The sequence below is a fragment of the Zingiber officinale genome, chromosome 2B (assembly GCF_018446385.1).
Source record: "Zingiber officinale cultivar Zhangliang chromosome 2B, Zo_v1.1, whole genome shotgun sequence".
NCBI classification, from domain to species: Eukaryota; Viridiplantae; Streptophyta; class Magnoliopsida; order Zingiberales; family Zingiberaceae; genus Zingiber; species Zingiber officinale.
In genome coordinates this window covers 103,449,752-103,471,429 of record NC_055989.1, presented here as the reverse complement: position 1 = coordinate 103,471,429, position 21,678 = coordinate 103,449,752, and the positions used below count along the sequence as shown (strand labels likewise).

Sequence of the window (21,678 nt, the reverse complement as noted above, 5' to 3'; positions counted from 1 at the left end):
CTGTAATTTTAATTCAGTATCATCTTATATTATTTCTGTATTGATGACGGTTTGTCCAAGGTGAAATGTTAATAGCTACTTTTTTTCTCTCACTATGTATATATAGCAACTTAGTCATTTCAGTATTGTTTTATAGTAAACTTTACACAGTGATCCAGGACTTTGATGATGCCAAATATTGATAAGATAAGAACTCAATACATATTTCATCGACCTACAAGTGTGAAGCTCATTTCGTTAGTAGTGGAACCACCTTCACTGTTAGTTGATGTTATAGCAGATTGCACAACCGGACTAAAGGGTTGGTCCTCACTTGTTAACATTGCCATCACTTTTATCATTGTTGGCCTGTCGTTACTATTATCTTGTACACATAGAAGACTCATTTGGATACAACGTAGAACTTCTTCGGTTGGATATGATTGATTTAATATATCATCAACAATCTCTAAAGATCTTCCTTCCTTCCAAAGTTTATTCACCTGCAATATTATAGGAAACATACTTTAGAATTTTAGATAGTATGATGTAGAGACGAAAGACTATTTATATTGAAATTAATACTTACATATTCTAAAAGATTTAAATTTGTATCAGTTTGACTAGTTTGACTGAATACTCTATTCTTCTTTCCACTTATAATTTCGAGTACTATGACACCGAAGCTAAACATATCTGACTTGAATGAAAAAATTCCATGTGATAAGTACTCAGGTGCCATGTAACCACTACAAAAAATAAAAGGATAGGGTGAGAAAAAATGAGATAACTTAATATTTCTTTGTTACTTTTCCACCCAATCTTTCCTTATATATTTAATCAAATCAAGTGAACTCAATCTAAAAGACTTACAAGGTTCCGACTGGTCTCGTTGTTGCATCTTCAAGAGCATTATCTCCTTTAAATATCCTTGCAATGCCAAAATCTGAAATCTTTGGATTCATATCCTTGTCAAGGAGAATATTACTTGGCTTAAGATCACGATGAATGACTTTTAATCTAGAGTCTTGATGCAAGTATAGAAGTCCTCGAGCGATTCCAATTATAATATCGAAACGTCTTTGCCAATTTAATAATGAACTTTTAGCTTTATCTGGAGAAACAGATTTACAGGTTCAGATAAATGTGTTGTGATTAGTTTTTAACCATTTGTGAAGGTAATAAAATTAAGAAACGTGAGAAAATATGCTGACCATAAATAAAGGCATCAAGGCTCTTATTTTCCATGTATTCAAGTATCATAATTCGCTAATCTCCTTCAATGCAGTAGCCTAGAAGACGCACCAGGTTTGTATGTTGTAACTTGGCTATCACGGAGAGTTCATTCAGGAACTCGTTTGGACCTTGTGAGGAGTATCTTGATAATTTTTTGACAGCGATCTTCTGTCCATCATCCAATTGACCCTGACAAAATTTATCATTTCCTTCAATTTTACAGGTTTGAAAGACTATATTTATTTTTCTGATACTGAAAGTCTTCTTACCTTGTAAACAGCACCAAATCCCCCTTCCCCAAGTTTGTTTTCTTCGGAAAAATCATTTGTTGCAATTTTTATAGTATGCAAATCATATGAAGGAAGTACATCCAATGCGCTGATCGAACCTGGCACAAGGATCACTGAGTGATTAATCTAAATAAATTTGACTCAATCCTTTTTAAATCGGAAGTAACTTTGAAAACTAGCAGTATCAGTATATAAAACATAGTGCAAGACCTTTCTCCATGTTTGGAAACTGCAATTGCAATCTGCATGTTGATGCTCTGTTTCTCCACCTTCGGACGAGTACACCTACAAAACACAGCAAAAAAATTCCCAGCAACACCAGAATGACTACTATCGCCAACATGAGCTCCTTCCGATTGGACGTTGATGATTCTACAGGAAAGAAAACGAATGAAAATATATAATAAATGGTACTCTGATTATCCAATTTCATGCATGCATAACTCGACTACCTTGAAGCCGAATGTACAAATCGTCTCCTCCATCGGGAAAACTTCTGAGATCCAACAGGTCACCGCGCCAAGTTATGCAGCCATAAGGCCCATTGATCACCGCATAAGCGACGCAGGAGCAATCATCCAAGCACAATTTATTGCACGCTTCCAGACTAATCTTGCCTCGTGAGGTTGCGTTCTCAGTGTCGGGCACCTTGACGCTCGGCTCCTTCCGAAACTGGTTCGATGAGCAACGAAAGGGTTCCTTCCTCTTGCACCCGACGACACTTCCGATCTCCACAAGCCCTTCCAAGCAACGACAGGAGATCGAGTAGTAGCCCTTGGTGCAAACACTGTTGTTGCCACAACTATTGTAGTTATCGCAGTCGTCTCTGGGAAGTGACAAGAAAGAATTCCACTCTCGCCCGTCAAAAATCAAAAGGACTGACAAAGACACTGTCTCGAATTAGGTTTCGTCACTTTCAACTTCATGATCTCCGTTCGCTGAAAAATAAGCTGCATCATTTGCCGATAGTCGCTTTGGTTCGGACAAATGTCGCTTTTTCTAAGAACACACAAGCGTTGTTCGAAGGGGTGTTTGCTTTAGATGCACGTGAGAAGTACCAACGATTTTTGGAAAAGATAAAATGAGAAATGAACTTACGGTATTTGGATAATCCCAAAATACCTACACAATATGTGGAAACGAGGTACGCAGTGTGAAAAATAAGGTACATTTTATAAAACTTAATATTCTTGAAAACTATTTTATATCAGTATGACACTTTATGCAAAACAAATGGAACCTTAAATATTTAAAGGAGCAGGTTTAATTTTTTGCTATTCTTTTTTCTATGGAGGTAAGGCAAAAGTGAAATTTGTAGGTAGCTTTAAGAAAATATGAACAATATAGCGAGGAAAAATGTGAAAATAGCCCTGAAATGTGAAAACTGAAGTGAAAAGCCTTTTTTTTCAATTAGGGTTTGCGATTTGGTCTCTGCGTTACATTCGTGGCGAGCTTACCTGGTCGGCCGTCGCGATGCTTCACCTTCACTCCCTGGTCCGCCGCCAGGCGCTCCTTCCATCGATCCAACTCCGTCGCGTCTTCTTCTCCACCGGCGCTTCCGCCACCTCCTCAGTCGCCACCGCTTCTCCCGATCCCAACTTCCTGGTCGAGTACCTCATGAATGCATGCGGGTTCTCCGCCGACGATGCTTCCAAGGTCTCCAAGTCGTTCCCTCGTTTTCGGTCCGCCGAGAAGGCTGACGCCGTTCTTCGATTTCTCAGATCCCAGGGCCTTGATCACACTAAGACTGGAGATCGAATCTGATATTCAGTGATGTAGTAGGTCTCATTCTGGTTGGACACGTATATCAAGTTTAGGACGTTCCTCAGCATTGGAAGGTCCACTAACCATTGCCCATTCCATGGCCCAGTGCGGCCGAGTTTGGCAGATCCATTCACACTCAGTATCAAAAAGTCCGGAACCTTATATGTCTCCATCTTGACGATGTACTTGCCCGGAGAAGGGTCCGTGGCACTCATCCATGACACGAACTGCCACGGAGTGTTGGTCCGGAAGTCGAATCCCAGCTTCATGCCAGGGAGAATAGTGTCACACGCATGGTCGAAGCTCTGCCATACAGTTCTGTTAGAGTTGCCTGCAGTTAGCGCGAGGTTTCCAGAGTCTAAAAGCTGCAAGCGTGCAGAATTGAGTTCTGCAGATGTTCCCGTCGACCAAACCTTTGTTCCTTCCTCAAATAAAATTAGATTTCCGTCGGAAGTCAGGTTTAACGATGCCATGGATGCGTCGACAGACTTGTCCCTATTGGCGACCCATACTACTTTGTTTTCTCTTGGTGGGTGATTGTAGTACCAAATTCCTATGTATGCAGTCGCAGAATTATTAACTGGACTGAAGAAGCCGAGTTGGAACATGCTCCCCGCCGAGATCAATGTTTGGTTATTGATAAGTGAGCTATTCCCCGCCATTATATCAAATTGTGCTACAAGTTCTCCTATTAAACAGGACGATCTATCAGGTTTCCAAATCGATGAAGTACACTTATTTAATTGGGCAAAAAATATTATTTTAACGATGTTGGTGCAATATATCTCGGATCTAAATTGATACCAAGCTCGATTTATCAACTTCGAGTTAGTTTGAATTAAGTTTCGATGTTTAATCAATATATTTATTGACATTTATTGACGAGAGCAATATGCCAAGTAATAGGAGAGTTTGTTGAAAGGAAGATTATCGATGCAATCAATCTTGAATCAGGTTGATTAAGATTGATTTTATTGGTTGTGTGCTAAGTCAATTATATTAAGGTTGATTGGATATTTGACAATAGAGAAGTTTAAGTGGATCACGGTTGACCGAACACTTGATAATCAAAAGTCTAATAGGGAGTTGAAAATATAAGTGGATCAAGGTTGATCGAATATTAGGTAATCAAAAGTTCAATAAGGAATTGACAAAAGAGAAGTGAAAGTGAGTTACAGCTACTTAAATACAAAGAGTTGACATGATACATGGAGTCCGAATGGATCATGGTTGATTGAACACTTTATAATGAGAAAAGTCATGACAAGTTAATGTTGATCGGATGTCATATACGAGACGAGAAAGGTTGGTTGGATTTTAGGCAACAATAAAATCCCGACAAGATAAGGTCGACCAGATGTTGATTGAATGTTAGGTAAATTGGGATCAACTCGATATTAAGCAAGACAAGAATTTAACTATGGTAAAGTTGAAACAGAGATATCAATCCACTAATTAACCTTTAAACCCTAAATTCGAGGCTTGAAGAAGTTTGTTGTTGATTAATCCATGGCTGATACAATTTTATAAGTCGATTGATGTGTTTTATTAATTGACTTATAAACACTCAATTGATGGTATTGTTATAGCAAACATATTATTTGAAACTTAGTTGATCAATTCAATTGATTGGGATCAATTGATTGATGAGCAATAACAGTTGAATGTTGATACTATTATAGTGAACAGAATGATTTTAGGTTGAGTTGGAAATTTGATTAATACAAGAATAGTCTATTGATTAATACAAAGCCGAGTTAAAAGAACTATTCTACAAATGTAACATTCGAATTCAACTAATCAATCGGCTGGTGAATTCTAGCAATCAATTATTAGGTAAAAATCAATCCCAACCTAAAAACTATAAAGGAAGGGTTTTGTGGAGGATTTCAATGCTAGTCCTTAAAAACTTGTAAGAGTAAGTGTTGCTGTCCATGAGACAATCCTAAGCAACTAACAACGATCCAAACAAAGATTCATTATTGTAAAACATTGCATTTGTATTATTTATATTTTCTATTGTCTCTTTATTTTTTTTTGTATTATTGGTACAAGAACGTATGTTTCTTTGCCTTCCATGATAAGGAGAAAGTTAATAGAGTATGGCTAGACTACACTGTAAAGTAAATATATCCAAGATTTCGAACCACATAAAAATAATTTATTTCTTGTGCTTATTTTATTGTGTATTTAAAATAATTTATTTCTTGTGCTTATTTTATTGTGTATTTGATTTGTATTTCCTACTACGTATAACTCTTTGGTAGTCAAGCACGACAATCAATGAATGATGAAATTTTGAATCACTATTTATTCCCCTTCTAGGAGTATCATCAGTCCTAACTAACAAACCAGGCACAATTAAGGGTATTTTCAATGTAAAATTTATGAGAGGTTTTTAAAATCTAAAAAGTTGAATAAAAAGTCTTGAATCATTATAAAAGTGAGATTTGAGATTTATACTTTAAGAATAGTAGTAAAAATATAAATCTATTTTTTTATCTTGAATTTGATGTAATATACATGAAGTTATGTAACTTATATTATGAATTGGATCATAAAAAAAACTCATTTAGAACTTTAATCGATTGAGGATATTTCAATAAATTTTCATATTATTGATATGGTATATTGACATCTTGAAAAAAATTTATTTAGAACTCTAACCAACCATTGAAGATACCCTAATAACTCTACGCTTCAGGTGCCATGTGCCTTCTCGTAAGCTTAAAATCTTTATTCACGAGGTGAAATGAAGGACATTAAAGTATTACTTTATGGTAAACTTATTGATAGAGCCTGAGGCTTTGACGATGCCAAATAAATAAACAGATAAAAAAATGGACAAAAATCCTGCGGTTTTATAATTTAATTTAATTCTGGACTAAAACTTCTTTCAAAAACATACCAGATGAGGATTGACCAAGTAGAAAGAATGTCTCTACTAGTACTATTTCCAGGAACTGTAGAAGAAAGAGCTGCATCCGCCCCATGGAAGTTTAAGGATTTGCGTTGTCTGCACCTGCAATTACTGTTCTGTTCTTTACGCAGAATTGCTGCAAATTATGTTATAACATTTAACACCTTTAGAAGACAAAAATAAATAAATAAATAAATAAATAAATAAAATAAACACCTTTAGAAATTAGAAGACGATGATAGAGCAGGAAGTCTCTAGTCAACTGATTTGTCTCTGTTTGGAATACTTCAAAGGAGTGTGTGGCTGCAAATTGGCATAGTACTAATTCCACCATTTGCAACACAGAAGATGATGATAGAACAAGAGACTCTAATCTCTAGTCAATGGATTTCTCACTGTTTGGAAGACGGCCACGGAGCATTGGGACAATTTGTCAACGCTAGAATAGAAAAATAATACAATGAAAGCCCAGCAACACGGAATCACCGCATATCTCTTTCAGTTAATTAAGTCCATTTATATGCAAAAACAACTTTTTTTTCCCAAAATTTCATATTATTTTCTACTATTTCTTTTAGACTCCGTTTGGTAAGGATTAGAATTGGATTGATTAGGATAAGATTAGGAGTAGGATTAACAATTACTCCTTTTGCCTAGGAATTATGAATCTCACTCCTAATCAATCCTAATCCTACTCCTAATCAATCCTACCAAATGACATATTAATAACTTTTTGAAAATATAATCTTAATCCTATCACCCCTACCAAACGAAGCCTTACTGTAAAAGGAATTTAATTCCATTAAATACAGTTTTTTGGTAGATTTATTTGAATAATTGAAAAAAAAGAAAACTATAAAATATAAGAGTTTGCTACGTTTGATATGGTAGCTACAATGCTATAATTATTATTATTCTCACGGGTGTCCAATTTGTTAGAGAATGCCAATTTTATTATAATAAGGCAAGGGGTTAATTCGTAACGGATGCATATTCTCTCTATAATACTAATATTATTATTTAGCAAATCTAAAATTCAATATTGTCTTTTTGTTCATGGAAATTAAGGTCCAGTATTTATATATCAAATTTTAAATCATTAATTGAAACAAGACCTGAGACTAGGATTATCAAGCTGATGTATTTTCATACTATTCGAAATAAAACCAACAAGATAATTCTATGATCATCAATCATCAGATGGGTTATACTAGAAGTGGACAGCAGAATAGTTCAATCTCCTCCGAGGTCTAAGAAGATTAAAATCTTCATTTGGCTAATGATTAACGATGAACTTAAAACTAAATAAAGACTAACTAGACAGAGAATGACAATACCTAATGACTCATTAGTAGTGAGTTAATTAAGCAATGTAATAATTATGATGACATGGTGTCAGGCATATACATGGCTGCAGCTAAACAAGATAGTTTTCATTTGAGAACGTTTAAACTTTTTCCTTTTAGTTAATATTATTTTTGGAAAATCATACTTTTTTATATTGATATATAAATTTAAATTGCAAAAATAAAATTTAGATTTTACAATAATATAATATAAGTTTAAAAATATAAGATGAGCACTGACCAAGGACAAAGAACGGTTTTACTGCAAGCACTACTTTCACAAACTGTAGAACAAAGTTACAGCTGCTTACTGCAACTTGAGGATTTGCTTTGATTGCACCTGCAACTTACTGCTGTATTCGTTGTGCAGAGTTGTTGCAAGGTAAGTTATAGCATTTAACAGCTTTAGAATTTGACGGTAGAGAAGGAAGTCTTTAGTCAATGGATTTGTCTCTGTTTGGAACGCTGCAAAGGACTGAATTAATGTATGATTAATTTGGAGTCTTCAGAAAGGCACATTACTTCAACAATTTGTCAACACCGAATAGAAAACTAATGGAACGAAACAATACGGAATCACTGTCAATCTCTTTTCAGTTAATTGTGTCCATTTATATTATTCAAAATTCGGGTAAAATTAGGGAAAAATCAGTTCTTAAAATTAATCGGGCAAAATTCGGACACCTGAATTATTCCAAAAAAAAAGAGAGTGATCACTAAATGTCTTAATGCTTTAGTTGTTGGTAAGGTGCGTACCTCCCAACTGCGTGTGTGAGAGATGGATCGACTCGGTGAGGTGACGCCTGTGTTTCTTATGTGTTTTTTAGCATTATTTACATGCATTCTATGACATTTCATGAGCATATTTTACATTTTTACATTTTTATTTTTGTTTGTTTTACTCTTTTAATTTGGAGAACAGCTTTTTGGTTGTTTTCATTGATAGGACACATTTTCTAATAAAAAATGAAGATTTATGCCATGGAACAAGAAGCTACAGCAAGGAACACGCTTTGGCCGTGTTCCATGACACGGGCGTTTTCCTTTGCTTAAAATTAATCGAAGAAAGGAGTGAAATGATGTCTCGAGCATTTGACATGGCATGCCTTCCAGGCACGACTGTACCTTTCACTACAGAATGAGCAACTTCAACGAGCAATCGCCAGACATGATCGTGTCTCATAGGCACGACCATGCCTTTCTCCACCATGAAGAACAACCTGCAAGACATGGCCACACCTCTCAGGCATGGCCATGCCTTTCTCCATTGAGAAGAGCAACTCTCCAAACACGATCGCCCCTCTTAGCTATATCCACGCTTTTTGTCGCAGAACAGGATGTAGGCATGTCGTGCCTTTTGACACAGCACTAGTCAGACACGGCTGTGCCGCTATGAATCAACACTGATAGTTAGGTATTTTCCAACCATTTTTTGACATTGGAAAGGCTACAAAAGGCCCAAGAAGTCTCCTAACTTTTCCTGTTCTAGGGTAATCCTAGAGCAGTCGTCCAAGAGCTACCATGATGATCCGTCCACCAATTGAAACTTAAAGTTCCTTCCACAGACCAACATCCATCCCGCTAAGCCCTCTCTTCTCTCTATTTCCAATTTTGAGTTGTAGATTACTATCTTGGATGTCTTTGGATTGTAACTCCATGGAGTCCATCTCCATGGAGTAGTTCTTCTTGATTCTAGGATTAAGGAGTAACCGGATTTAATTGTTGACTTCTAATTTCAATTCAAGTATTTGTATAGTTTTCTATTGAATGACATGTTTATTTCATGTCTGACTTTATTATGCATACACTATTGTGACATAACTTTTACCTTCATAATCTCATGGGATGAGGGAAAGAACAGAAAGGTGAACCCAAATCTCTGATCTATAAATGTCTAAGATGTAGAGAGTCGGTGTCACAAAGTAAAGGAGATAACCAAGGGGATCGTGGGGATTCGTGATAGGAGAACCCTTTTTGGAAAGCAGTCATACTAGCAATGTTGCCTCAAAAATAGATCGCTATGTCATAAGGGAGTGATGACCTAACAAGGGCACCATTAGCAATCACAGAGCATAATGGGTTTATCCTAATTCAGAGTCACAAAGTAAAGGAGGGAAACTAGGGGACTGTGGGGTTCATGTGACAGGAACCTTGATGAGAAAACAGTCAAATTAGCAATGTCGCCTCGAAAGTATGCGTACATTTGTGTAGGCATGTCGATATAATTCCAAAAGTCTATATCGGTATTCCTGGATAGGTCCACCTACATGCGAATAGACATAGAAATAGGAAAGTAAATAATAATTAGGATGTCAACGATTATCATGGTAAAACCAAAATCCTAGGATCATTTTCCCAATCTAGATTTCTCCTTCAACTATTCACTTGCTCTTGACCATTTGATTACTCTAGACTTTCTCTCAACCTTCTCTTTACTCTATCTTCCTCTTTTTAACTCTCTTAGACTCAAACAACCTTCAATTCTCTAGATAATATGTTTTACTTACTCAATTAGCTGGTACTTGACTTTACGGTTCATGTAGATTCGATATCTTTTTATTAATTGATGACAATTGTACACTTGCGGATTGTGTTGAATTTGGTGTTTTAATTCAAACTATTTATTGTTTTGGCAATGCATATGTGCATGCATTTTAGTCCCACATTGCTAAGCAAAGAAGGTTGGAAGGCCTTATATATGGAGCCCTTCCATCCTTGCTTAGCAATGTGAAGGGGGCCTACACGCATGCGTGGGCTAAGCCCAAATCAAGTGGTTTCGGGGGATTCAAACTGGAAATCCATAAACCGGGCGCGACGCACGCGATTATCGCGCGCAGGGGGGTGCAAATCCCCGGCTCGTGGGCCTCGCGCTTGCAGGCGGCCCGGTTTGTTTTACGCTTTGGTGCGTGCACTGTTTCGGGGTGTATAAATACATTTCCTCTGTTCCTTCTCAACTCACTCCGAAAAAAGCAAAGCATTCCTCTGCTTTCTCCTTCTTCTTCTTTCCAAGTTCCGAGGGGTTTTGCAATCTGAGGTTGAGTCCGAGTGCGACGTTCGTCTTGGAGTGCCCCTACGAACGGCGCGAGCGGTTGTCAGATCTTGGAAGGATTTTACCGGAGAGCCTCTGCACCGTGGGCGGCAATAAATTCTCTAAAGACAGTCGGCTAGCCCGACGCTTCAACCGGAGATACACAAATTCTTAACCTTACTCTTATTACCGTTTATTGCATGTTTGTCATTTATTGGTGCAATTATAGATTACTGTGTTAGCGTAATCATATCATAACATTTTTAGAGAATTTATTGTAGCATCAATAGACATGATGAATGATAGGGTAACGGGGTCTGATGAGGCTAGCGCCCGACCCGAAAGATTTTTCGGGCAAAACTTCAGACGTTGGCAACAACGGATGAAATTTTAGCTTACTACGCTAGGACTATTCTCTGTTATAGAAACAAATCCTCCTTCACCTGATGAAGAGGAACCTGCCTATAGTGCTGCCTTACAGAGGTTTAAGCAAAGGGATTATCTCTGCCATGGGAGGATCCTGTCTGCCCTCTCAGACGCATTATTTGATGTGTACTGTTCAACCTCTTCAGCTAAAGAGCTGTGAAAATCTTTGGATAAAAAATACAACTCTGAAGATTCTGGTTTAGAAAAGTACACTGTGACAAAATTCCTAAACTTCAAAATGGTTGAAGGCAAATCTGTAATTGAGCAAACACATGAATTCCAAGTTCAAATTCATGGTCTTGTCGAAGGAGATATGCCATTACCCGAAAAATTTCAGGTCTTATCAATCATCGAAAAATTGCCTCAGAGTTGGGAAGATTTTGGCATGACTCTTAAACATCGGAGAGGTAAAATCTCTCTAGAAGATTTGATGATTGCCTTAAATATCGAAGAAGAACATCGAAAGCAACATAAAATTGATGATACAAGAATGCCTATGGATTTTATTCCAAAGGCAAATACAGTAGTCTCATCTGACAAGAAGAAATTCAAAAATCAGAAAATGAAGAACAAGATGAAACCCAAACCAAAGGTTCAAAAGAAAAATGTAACCAAGCCGTGCTGGGCATGTGGACAAATTGGACATTATGCCAAATTCTGCCCTAAGCGAAAAGACAAGGAGAAAAACCAAAGCAATACGTCCAACATCAAAGCACAAGCAAATGTCATGACTGCTAGTGACGACACCAACAATAGGTTTGTTTCCTTCAAACCCGAACTAAACTTGATCTATCAACCTAATAAATGGTTAGTTGATACAGGTGCAAATGTGCACTGTTGTGCTGATCGCTCTGCCTTCCTCACTTATCAGGTAATTGAAGGCACTTCCGTAACCATGAGGAACCATTCTGCAGCCAGGGTGTTTGGGATAGGACAAGTTGACCTGAGGTTCACCTCTGGAAAAGTCCTGTCACTGCATGAGGTGCATCATGTTCCAGCGGTCCGTCGGAATTTGATTAGCGGGTCAAAGTTAGTCCGTGCTGGTTATGAGTTGAACTTTAAATGTAATAAAGTTGTAATATTACATTTAGGAACCTTTATTGGAAAAGGTTACCTTAATGAAGGTTTATTTAAACTCAATGAAGAAAATGCTACCTTAAATAAATCTACTGATATTGGTTGTTCATATAACATTGAGTCTTATGATATATGGCATGACAGATTAGGACATGTCAATTTTAATACCGTGAAAAAGATGATGAACCTAGACATGATTCCTAAGCATGCTATAAATGATAAGAAAAAATGTGAAGTTTGTGTGCAATATAAACAAACCCGAAAACCCTTCAAATCAGTTGAGAAAAATTCTGATATTTTAGAATTGATCCATACTGACTGTTGTGAGTTTAACGGTGTAATAACGAGAGATCATAAAAGGTATTTCATCACCTTCATTGATGATCACTCTCGTTATTGTTATGCTTATTTGCTGAAAACTAAGGATGAAGCTTTAGATAAATTTATGATTTTTAAATCTGAAGCTGAAAATCAAACAAATAAATCTGTTAAGAGGTTAAGGTCCGATAGGGGTGGAGAGTTTACCTCAAACCTGTTTCAAAAATTTTGTCAAGATACATGTATAATTCATGAGGTAACTGCTCCATATAGTCCTCAATCCAACGGTATAGCAGAACGAAAAAATCGAACCCTTGAAGATATGATTAATTCTATGTTAGGCAGTTCTGGGTTACCCAACTTCATGTGGGGGGAAGCTCTATACACTGCATGCTATGTGTTAAATAGAATCCCCATGAGGTCTAGGGATAAAAGCCCATATGAGCTTTGGAAAGGCCAGAGGACAAGTTTGAAATACCTTAAAGTGTGGGGGTGCCTTGCAAAGGTACTAGTACCTGAACACAGAAGGAAAAAACTTGGTCCAAAGACCGTAGATGGTATCTTCTTAGGTTATGCTCAAAATAGTATTGCATATAGATTTCTGATTATTAAATCAGAAATTCCTGGAATAGATGCAAATACTATTGTCGAACTTCGCGATGCTACATTTTTTGAGGATATATTTCCTATGAAGACAAGAACACCTCAGTCTATATCTAGTATTCCTACTAGAGATAAGTCTGCTTCCGAAGAGGCCCTATTATCCGTAGAAGGTATACCTTCCTCAAGTCACTCTAGACTAGATGAATCTAGAGAGTGTACAGAACTGAGAAGAAGCAAGAGGCAACGTGTGTCTACGGATTTAGGCTAGGACTTTATCACCTATAATATAGAAGGTGACCCTGTGACATATAGAGATGCTATGACTTCTCCTGAAGCTAAGCACTGGAAAGAGGCCATTAAAAATGAAATGGACTCTATTATATCTAATTCCACTTGGGAGTTGGTAGATTTACCTCCTAGGTGTAACACTATAGGATGTAAATGGGTGTTTAAAAGAAAACTAAAACCTAATGGGTTAGTAGATAAATTCAAAGCCCACCTAGTTGCTAAGGGATTTAAACAGAAAGAAGGGATTGACTATTTTGACACTTATTCTCCTGTTACTAGAATTACTACAATCCGAGTGTTGATAGCATTGACATCTATATATCATCTTGAGGTTCATCAAATGGATGTCAAAACGACATTCCTTAATGGAGATCTTGAAGAAGAGATATATATGAATCAGCCTGAGGGACATGTAGTTTCTGGAAATGAGAATAAAGTCTGTAGGTTAGTTAAATCTCTTTATGGTTTGAAGCAAGCCCCAAAGCAGTGGCACGAAAAATTTGATAGTGCTATGCTATCGTTTGGCTTTGAAATGAATGACTCTGATAAATGTGTGTATGCTAAAATGAAAGGTGATAGTTGTATTATCTTATGTTTATATGTAGATGATATTCTACTTTTTGGTTCTAACCTTTCTATTATTAATGAGACTAAGACCCTCTTAAGTGGTAAGTTTGATATGAAGGATATGGGTTGTGCTGACATGATTTTAGGGCTGAAGTTGACTCGATCAACTGATGGAATAACAATTTCTCAGTCACTCTATATTGAGAGAGTATTAGAGAAATATGACTATAGCCAAGTTAAATCTGTAGTCACATCGTATGGTCCTTCAAAAAACTCTCCACAAGAATAAGAGTGGTGTGACGGTGTCTCAATTAAGATACTCACAAATAATAGGTAGTCTAATGTATTTAGCAAATTATTCTAGATATGATATTTCTTTTGCTATAACGAAATTGAGCAGGTTTACCAGCTGTCCGGACAGAACGCATTGGGATGCATTAGACAGAGTACTCAGATACCTAAGAGGCACTATATCCTTAGGCTTGTGGTATGGGAGATTCCCTGCAGTTCTGGAGGGATATAGTGATGCTAGTTGGATAGCTGACACTGCTGAGTGTAAAGACGTTACTGGTTATGTCTTTACACTTGGAGGCGGTGCAGTTGCTTGGAGGTCTGTTAAATAGACGATTATAACCCGCTCTACATCTGAGGTAGAATTGTGTGCTTTGCGACTTCTTTCTGAAATTCCCTTGATGGTGAAGCCAATACCTTCTATTTCAGTACACTGTGATAATCAAACAACAATAGCTCAGATTAGAAGCTCCAAGTATAACCAAAAATAGAAGAGACATGTACGAATAAGATTAAAGTCTATTCGTGAGCTAGTGTCTCTTGGAGTGGTGTCATTGGACTTTGTAAGTTCAAAAGACAATATTGCTGATCCACTCACTAAAGCACTTGATTCTGAGAAAATAAAGAGATCTAGTAAGGGAATGGGACTGAGGCCTGTCCTGGTTTCATCTATAACGGCAACCCAACCTATCTAATTGGAGATCCCAAGAAGTAGGTTCAATGTGGTATAAACAAGTTATAAGGGTGAAACGTAAGCATCAAATTGATTGAGATGTAATCTCATAGTCTCTTCCTTGGATAGATGCTTGACTGCTAGTAAGGATGAGCTTAGGAGCTCTTAATGAGTTCAAGGTCTTAATGACAAGATGCTTGCAGTACATCCTTGGAGAACTCACCTATGTAAGTGTAACTGTGGGGCCGCAGTGTGGGGGGTCTAGGCAACTCTCCTTAGCACTTATGAAACAATATTCGGTGGCATGGTCGTAATGCACCAACCTAGAAGGATTCAACCATCGCCAGTAATGAGTTGTTACCAATTGATCTTCACATATAAAAGGTTTAAGATCAAGACTCAGTTCTCTTCAAACCTAGGTGAATAAGATTGGTGTACTTAGGTGAAAATTCAAATCGGAAGGTATTTTCACTAAAAGCTCATTGCAACCAAGCCTCAGAACATATCTTTGTTTTCGACCAAAAATATTTTGAATTAGTGGGGGATTGTTGAATTTGGTGTTTTAATTTAAACTATTTGTTGTTTTGGCAATGCATATGTGCATGCATTTTAGTCCGACATTGCTAAGCAAAGAAGGTTGGAAGGCCTTATATATGAAGCCCTTCCATCCTTGCTTAGCAATGTGAAGGGGGCCTACACGCATGCGCGGGCCAAGCCCAAATCAAGTGGTTTTGGGGGTGGGGGGTTCGAACCGGAAATCCATAAATCGGGCGCGACGCACGCGATTATCGCGCATAGGGGGGGGGGGGTGCAAATCCCCGGCTTGTGGGCCTCGCGCTTGCAGGCGGCCCGGTTTGTTTTTGCCAGTCTCCGATTTGGTCTGGTTCTAGATTCTGACCTACGCGCACTTGGGTTTGGTTTTGGTTCTTCCTCGCACGCACTTGGGTTTGGTTTTGGTTCTGTCCGCGTGAGGAAGTGAACCGACGCGGTTTTGTCCGTGTGAGGAAGCAACGCGACTCGTAAGGAAGTGAACCGACGCGGTTCTGTCCGCATGAGGAAAAGAAGCGACGTACGCTTTGGTGCGTGCGCTGCTTCGGGGTATATAAATACACTTCCTCTGTTCCTTCTCAACTCACTCCGAAAAAAGCAAAGCATTCCTCTACTCTCTGCTTTCTCCTTCTTCTTCTTCTTCTTTCCAAGTTCTGAGGCTTGGTTCTGCGATCTGAGGTTGAGTCCGAGTGCGGCGTTTGTCTTGGAGTGCACCTACGAACGACGCGAGCGGTTGTCGGATCTTCGGAGGATTTTGCCGGAGAGCCTCTGCACCGTGGGCGGCAATAAATTCTTTAAAGACAGTCGGCTAGCCCGACGCTTCAACCGGAGATACACAAATTCTTAACCTTACTCTTATTACCGTTTATTGCATGCTTGTCATTTATTAGTGCAATTATAGATTACTGTGTTAGCATAATCATATCACAACAGATTGTACACAATAGGAGGCCATTGTGATAACTTTATTGTGTCGCTGCCAAAGTATATTAGGTCATCGAAAAGCGACAATGTCTTCATTCATATCTGTCTGAGCCCATGCCTTCTTCTCCGTCTTCTCTCTTCCGACGATATAGTAAGTTCATCACCCCTTTCATCTTCGTTTTTAATCCTTTTGCTTCTCTTTGTGTTCTTCCTTTCTCTCCTATGAATTCCAATAACCCTTCGGACTGATGCGGACTACATATACATGAGGCGTAGAAGCACAACTTCGGATATCCTACGATATCCCATCTGATGATAAGATCATAATCCCAATGCCGGAGTACCGACCACATGAGCCGCCCCTAGGTTACATCATCTATTTCCAAGGCCAACTATCGAGTGATTTAAGGTTTCCCATTCCTCTGTTCCTTCAAGAACTTTTCACCTATTTCCAAATCCCTTTGTCCCAGTTCACCCGCAACTTTTACTATTTGATATGTAGTGTAGTCATCATCTTTCAACTTTACCAAATCTCGCTTGACTACATTGTCTTTCACTATCTCTTTTATCCTCGGTAGACAAAGCTCGAAGTCTTTTACTTTGCAGCTCAGCGGGGGTGTAATTTCCTTGGCGAATATCGGTCCTCACACAAGGGGTGGAAGGGTCGTTTTATATTCGTCAAGCCCCCTCACCTATATACTTGGCCGATTGTCTAACGAGATGATCTACCGACTCAGCCACCATTGGCCCACTACAAGCAGGAGCGGGTGTATTTAGATATGACCGAGATCTTGGCAAGGCTGAAGTTCAATGCTAGTCTGTTGGTGGAAAATGAAGCTGGTGTGGCCAAACCGTAAGTACATAGTTGTGTCATCAAGTAATAAAGATCGAATCCACAGGGACTGGTGATGGAATACTACCTTACTAAACAGATTTAATAGTTTAGACCAAAGCAGAAAATGAGTGTGTTGCAACTCAGATAACAACGGCTAAAATGGAAATAGAAAAGAGAGAGAATATCAGCTAGATCAGTAAAACAGTAAAGTAGTGGTCCAACCAGAAAGGACTCTCTCAATCAATAATAATGCAGCTGAGAAATAATAACAAGACAGAAAGGGATTCAATCAATCAGAGAGAAAGTGATTCTAGGACTTCAGTTTCACTTCTATGTGAGTAAATACTTGATCTAAGTTTGAATCTATATCCTCAATGTTGATTTGTGTAGGTAGACTATCTTATGTAATCGGTGTAAACTTTTAGAATTACACGAACGTATTAATATCAATGATCGACTACTTTCAGAGTGGACCAAGTAGGGAATGTAACCTAAGTAGGGCCCTATCACGAGACCCCATGACTTCTAAATGTCATTCTATTACTATGTGACGATGAATTAAGATTAATCCATTAAGTTCTGTGACAATCTAGGATTCATCGTGGCTTACCGATCTACTTTCGTAGCCGACTCCCTGCGTTTCAATTTTCTAAAGGTTGGAGGGTTGAATTTATTCGGTTGCAATGGTTGCAAACAAAATTCCACATTGAAAACACATGAAAAGGATCATGAACTTATAAGGGAAAGATATCTCCATTGATATGAGACCTTTTGGGTGGAGCCCAAAAATAAAAACATGAGAGCTTAGACCCAAAGTGGACAATATCATGTTATTGTGGAGATATCTAAATTCATTTTGGACCTAATAATTCGTATCAAAACTCGAACTGCCAAAAGGACTAACCGTCATTTGTGCACAAGAGCGTCATATGGGTGGAACATTGACCTCTAATGAAGGAAGTGGGGGCTCCCATGTCTAGATCAAAATGATCAGACACCAAGCAGAGAAGTCCTAGTTGTGGCTAAGTAAGGAAGACCTAGTAAGTCTGTTGGACTAAGGGGCAAGGAAGTCTTAGTAAGTCAGTTGGACCGAGAGGCAAGAAAGTTCTGGTAGTTCATGGATCAAATGACATCAAGTGGATAGGCTTGAGGGGATGATCCTTCGTTTGAAGGGAAGATTGTTGGGTTGCAATGCTTGCAAACAAAATCCCACATTGAAAACATATGGAATCTCCATCGATATACCGGTTTTTGAATAAAGCCCAAAGAAAAAATCATGAGAACTTAGACCCAAAGTGGACAATATTATGTCATTATGAAGATATCTAAATTCTTTTTGGACCTAACAGGATTCTCCTTTCGATTCATCTTTGAATCCCTCGTATGATACAATTCTCATATTTTTGGCATCGATATCATGATAACATAGTAGATCTGGAATACAAATCGCATATTATGGAATAAGAACATTCAAACGTGCTTAGATAAAAAGAGATAGTGTTTACATCACGAGAAACGACTCCTAATCCTAGAATCTAGAGTTTGCCCATAAATGTGGGGTTACAATCCGTAACCATGATTATAATCCAAAAATCAGATTATAATTTCAGCAATATAGATAAAAAGAGAGAAACTTAAGCTTGAAGATTCCACTTCTTTGATGCTCTTGTCCTTCCTCTTTCGCACAGATGACATGGTTCTTCCCTAGATCTCCTCTCCAAGCCTCATGGAAACCCTCAGACGGTTTCCAGATCGGATCCCCTTGAAAATTGGCATGAGGAGCTAAAATAGGCAAGGAGGTGGAAGCCTGACACGGGCCGTGCCGCTAGGTATGGATGCCAGTGTCAGCCGCTGTTGCTTCAGAGTGCGTGAAGTGTAATAATTAGACATCAAGTAGGCAAATGATGAAACATCAATTGACTCAACAACATTTGTGTGCGATTCTACTATACGATAGAAGGAAATGAACCACCAAAATTTTTAGAGAACATATCCACATGTTAGAGTTGCTGACCGTCAGCACGAGGTTTCCTGAGTCTAAAAGCTGCAAGCATGCAGAATTGAGTTCTGTGGATGTTTCTGTCGACCAAACCTTTGTTCCTTCCTCAAATGAAATTATATTTCCGTCGGAAGTCAGGTTCAACGATGCCATAGATGTGTCGACAGACTTGTTCCCATTGGCGACCCATACTACTTTGTTTTCTCTTGGAGGGTGATTGTAGTACCAAATTCCTATGTATGCAGTCCCAAATTATTAACTGGACTGAAGAAACCGAGTTGGAACACGCTCCTGGCCGAGATCAATGTCTGGTTATTGACAAGTGAGCTATTTCCAGTCATTATATCAAATTGTGCTACAATTTCTCCTATTAAACAGAACGATCTATCAGGTTTCCAAATCGATGAAGTACACATATTTCATTGGGCAAAAAATATTTACGGTTCAGTTGTCACGTGTCTTCTAATAAGCCTGAAATTTTTATTCATTAGGCTGGTTTTGAAATGGATATTAGAGTATTGCTTTATGGTAAACTTTCCATAGATCCTATGGCTTTGACGATGCCAAATAAAAAAATAACATGGACAAAAATCCTACGGCTTTATAATTTAATTTAATTCTGGACTAAGATTTCTTTCTTAAACATACCAGAGGATGATCGGCCAAGTAGAAAGAATGTCTCTGCTAGTACTATGTAGTGTAGAAGAAAGAGCTGCATCCTCGCCATGGAATTCTAAGGATTTGCGTTGCCTGAACCTGCAATATATTATCGTGTTCTTTGAGCCGAGTTGCTGCAAACTATGTTATAATATTTAACACCTTTAGAAGATGACGTTGATAGAGCGGAAAGTCTCTGGTGAATGGGTTTGTCACTGTTTGAAAGACTGAAAGGCGGAATCCTCTAGTCCGTATTTTACGGACTAAGGATGAACCATAAGAATTAATTAGCTGATTTGGATAGACCTCGTCTGTTAAATAGATAGGATTTATTTAAATCAGCCAATTAATATAATGATCCATCCTATGAACTGCAAATCCGCTCTCTTCAGCAGTATATCAACATTAGAATCGAAAAATAATAGAAACACGGAATCATCGTACATCTCTCAGTTAATTAAGTCCACTTATATTATATGAGCAGTGATACTTTATGTCCCAAAACTTTATATTATTTTCTACTATTTCTTTTACTGTTTAAGTAATTTAATTCCTTTAAATCAAGTTGTTTGGTTGACTGATTGAAAAAGATGAAATATAAAAAACATCTGTTATGCTCGACCTGGTTTATTATTATTATTATTATTTAGTAAATCTAAAGTTCAATATTTTCCTTTTGTTTTTATTTTTAGAAACTAAGATCCGAGATATATATCAAATCTTAAATGACTAATTGAAACAAGACCTGAGTTTAATTAGGATTATCAAGCAAATTAATCTCGGTATACCACTTGATACACAATTAACAAGTTAATTTGGTCCCGGGTCAGTGGTACAATGATTAGACCCTTTAACGGATAATTAAGAGATTTAAGATTCGAATTTTAACTATGACCTCCAATGAGAAGTGGACCTAAGAATGCTCTCAGTTTGGATGGACCTCTATTACCGTTTTCTGATTTACCTAAATGGTTGGTAGAAAATTTCTGTGGGGTCAAATCGATCATCTTCAAAATTAATCGGTTTGAATAACAGAATACCTGGATTAAAAAAATATTAATTTGAAATAATCAATCAGCAGATGGGTAGAAGTGGGTAACAAAACAGTCCAATCTTTTCAAGCTCCAGGAAGTTCTAAATTTTCATTTTGCTAATGAATAATGATGGGCTTACGATTAAATAAAGATTTATTAGACAGTGAATGACAATATCTGACCTTAACGAGTCATTAGTGATGAGTTAATTAAGCAATGCAATAATTATGATGACATGGTATCAGGCATATATATGGACTTCGTGAAACAAGATAACTTTCAATCTGGTTGAGAAAGGAGCTTTCAACGTGGTTGAGCCTAGCTTTCAATGTTTTATTAGACAGTGAATGACAATATCTGACCTTAATGACTCATTAGTGATGAGTTAATTAAGTAATACAATAATAATGATGACATGGTATCAGGCATATATATGGACTTCGTTAAACAAGATAACTTTCAATATGGTTGAGAAAGGAGCTTTCAACGTGGTTGAGAAGAATGTGGTTGAGAAGACTGTGGTTGAGCCTAGCTTTCAATGTTTGAGAAGGACAAGTCAAAACCAAAGTTTCAAAAGATCAAATTTATAAATTCAAATAAGAAGCGTTTGAACTTTTTTCTATATTATTTTTGAGTTAACTTCTTATAAAATTTACAAATTCTACTTTTTTTATATTGATTTATAAATTTAAATTACAAAAAAAATAGATTTTACAATAATTTAATATAAGTTTAAAAAATATTAATTTTCTCCCTTTTAGTGAGGTCATGAAACAAGTGGATATTTAATGACTATTTTTTTACTAAAGAGGATGATCAGTTTTCCCGGATGATATTAACATCTATGGTAACTTTACCTTAAATTTAACAAGCT

At 37.5% G+C, this 21,678-nt stretch overlaps 1 protein-coding gene and 1 pseudogene across 1 annotated transcript; both read right to left on the bottom strand.

Annotated features, from left to right (window-relative positions):
* Nucleotides 1-80: 80 nt before the first annotated feature.
* LOC122046596 lies at nt 81-3,360 on the bottom strand (annotated as a pseudogene).
* LOC122048506 (S-locus-specific glycoprotein S13-like) lies at nt 1,935-21,243 on the bottom strand. Its single transcript, XM_042610067.1, has 7 exons — nt 19,762-21,243; nt 6,406-6,628; nt 6,178-6,325; nt 3,354-3,957; nt 3,120-3,252; nt 2,564-2,627; nt 1,935-2,395 (listed from the first exon to the last, which is right to left on the bottom strand). Exons 3-7 carry the CDS (start codon nt 6,260-6,262, stop codon nt 1,935-1,937), a joined length of 1,347 nt encoding a protein of 448 aa, XP_042466001.1. The 5' UTR covers nt 6,263-6,325; nt 6,406-6,628; nt 19,762-21,243.
* Nucleotides 21,244-21,678: the final 435 nt, after the last annotated feature.

Coding starts and splice junctions, on each gene's coding strand:
- LOC122048506 (XM_042610067.1), bottom strand. CDS start 6,262: ATGGGGCGGATGCAGCTCTTTCTTCTACAGTTCCTGGAAATAGTACTA. Junction 3,253..3,353: donor GGGCCATGGAATGGGCAATG/GTTAGTGGACCT, acceptor TTCGATCTCCAG/TCTTAGTGTGATCAAGGCCC. Junction 2,628..3,119: donor AACCCGCATGCATTCATGAG/GTACTCGACCAG, acceptor CATATTGTGTAG/GTATTTTGGGATTATCCAAA.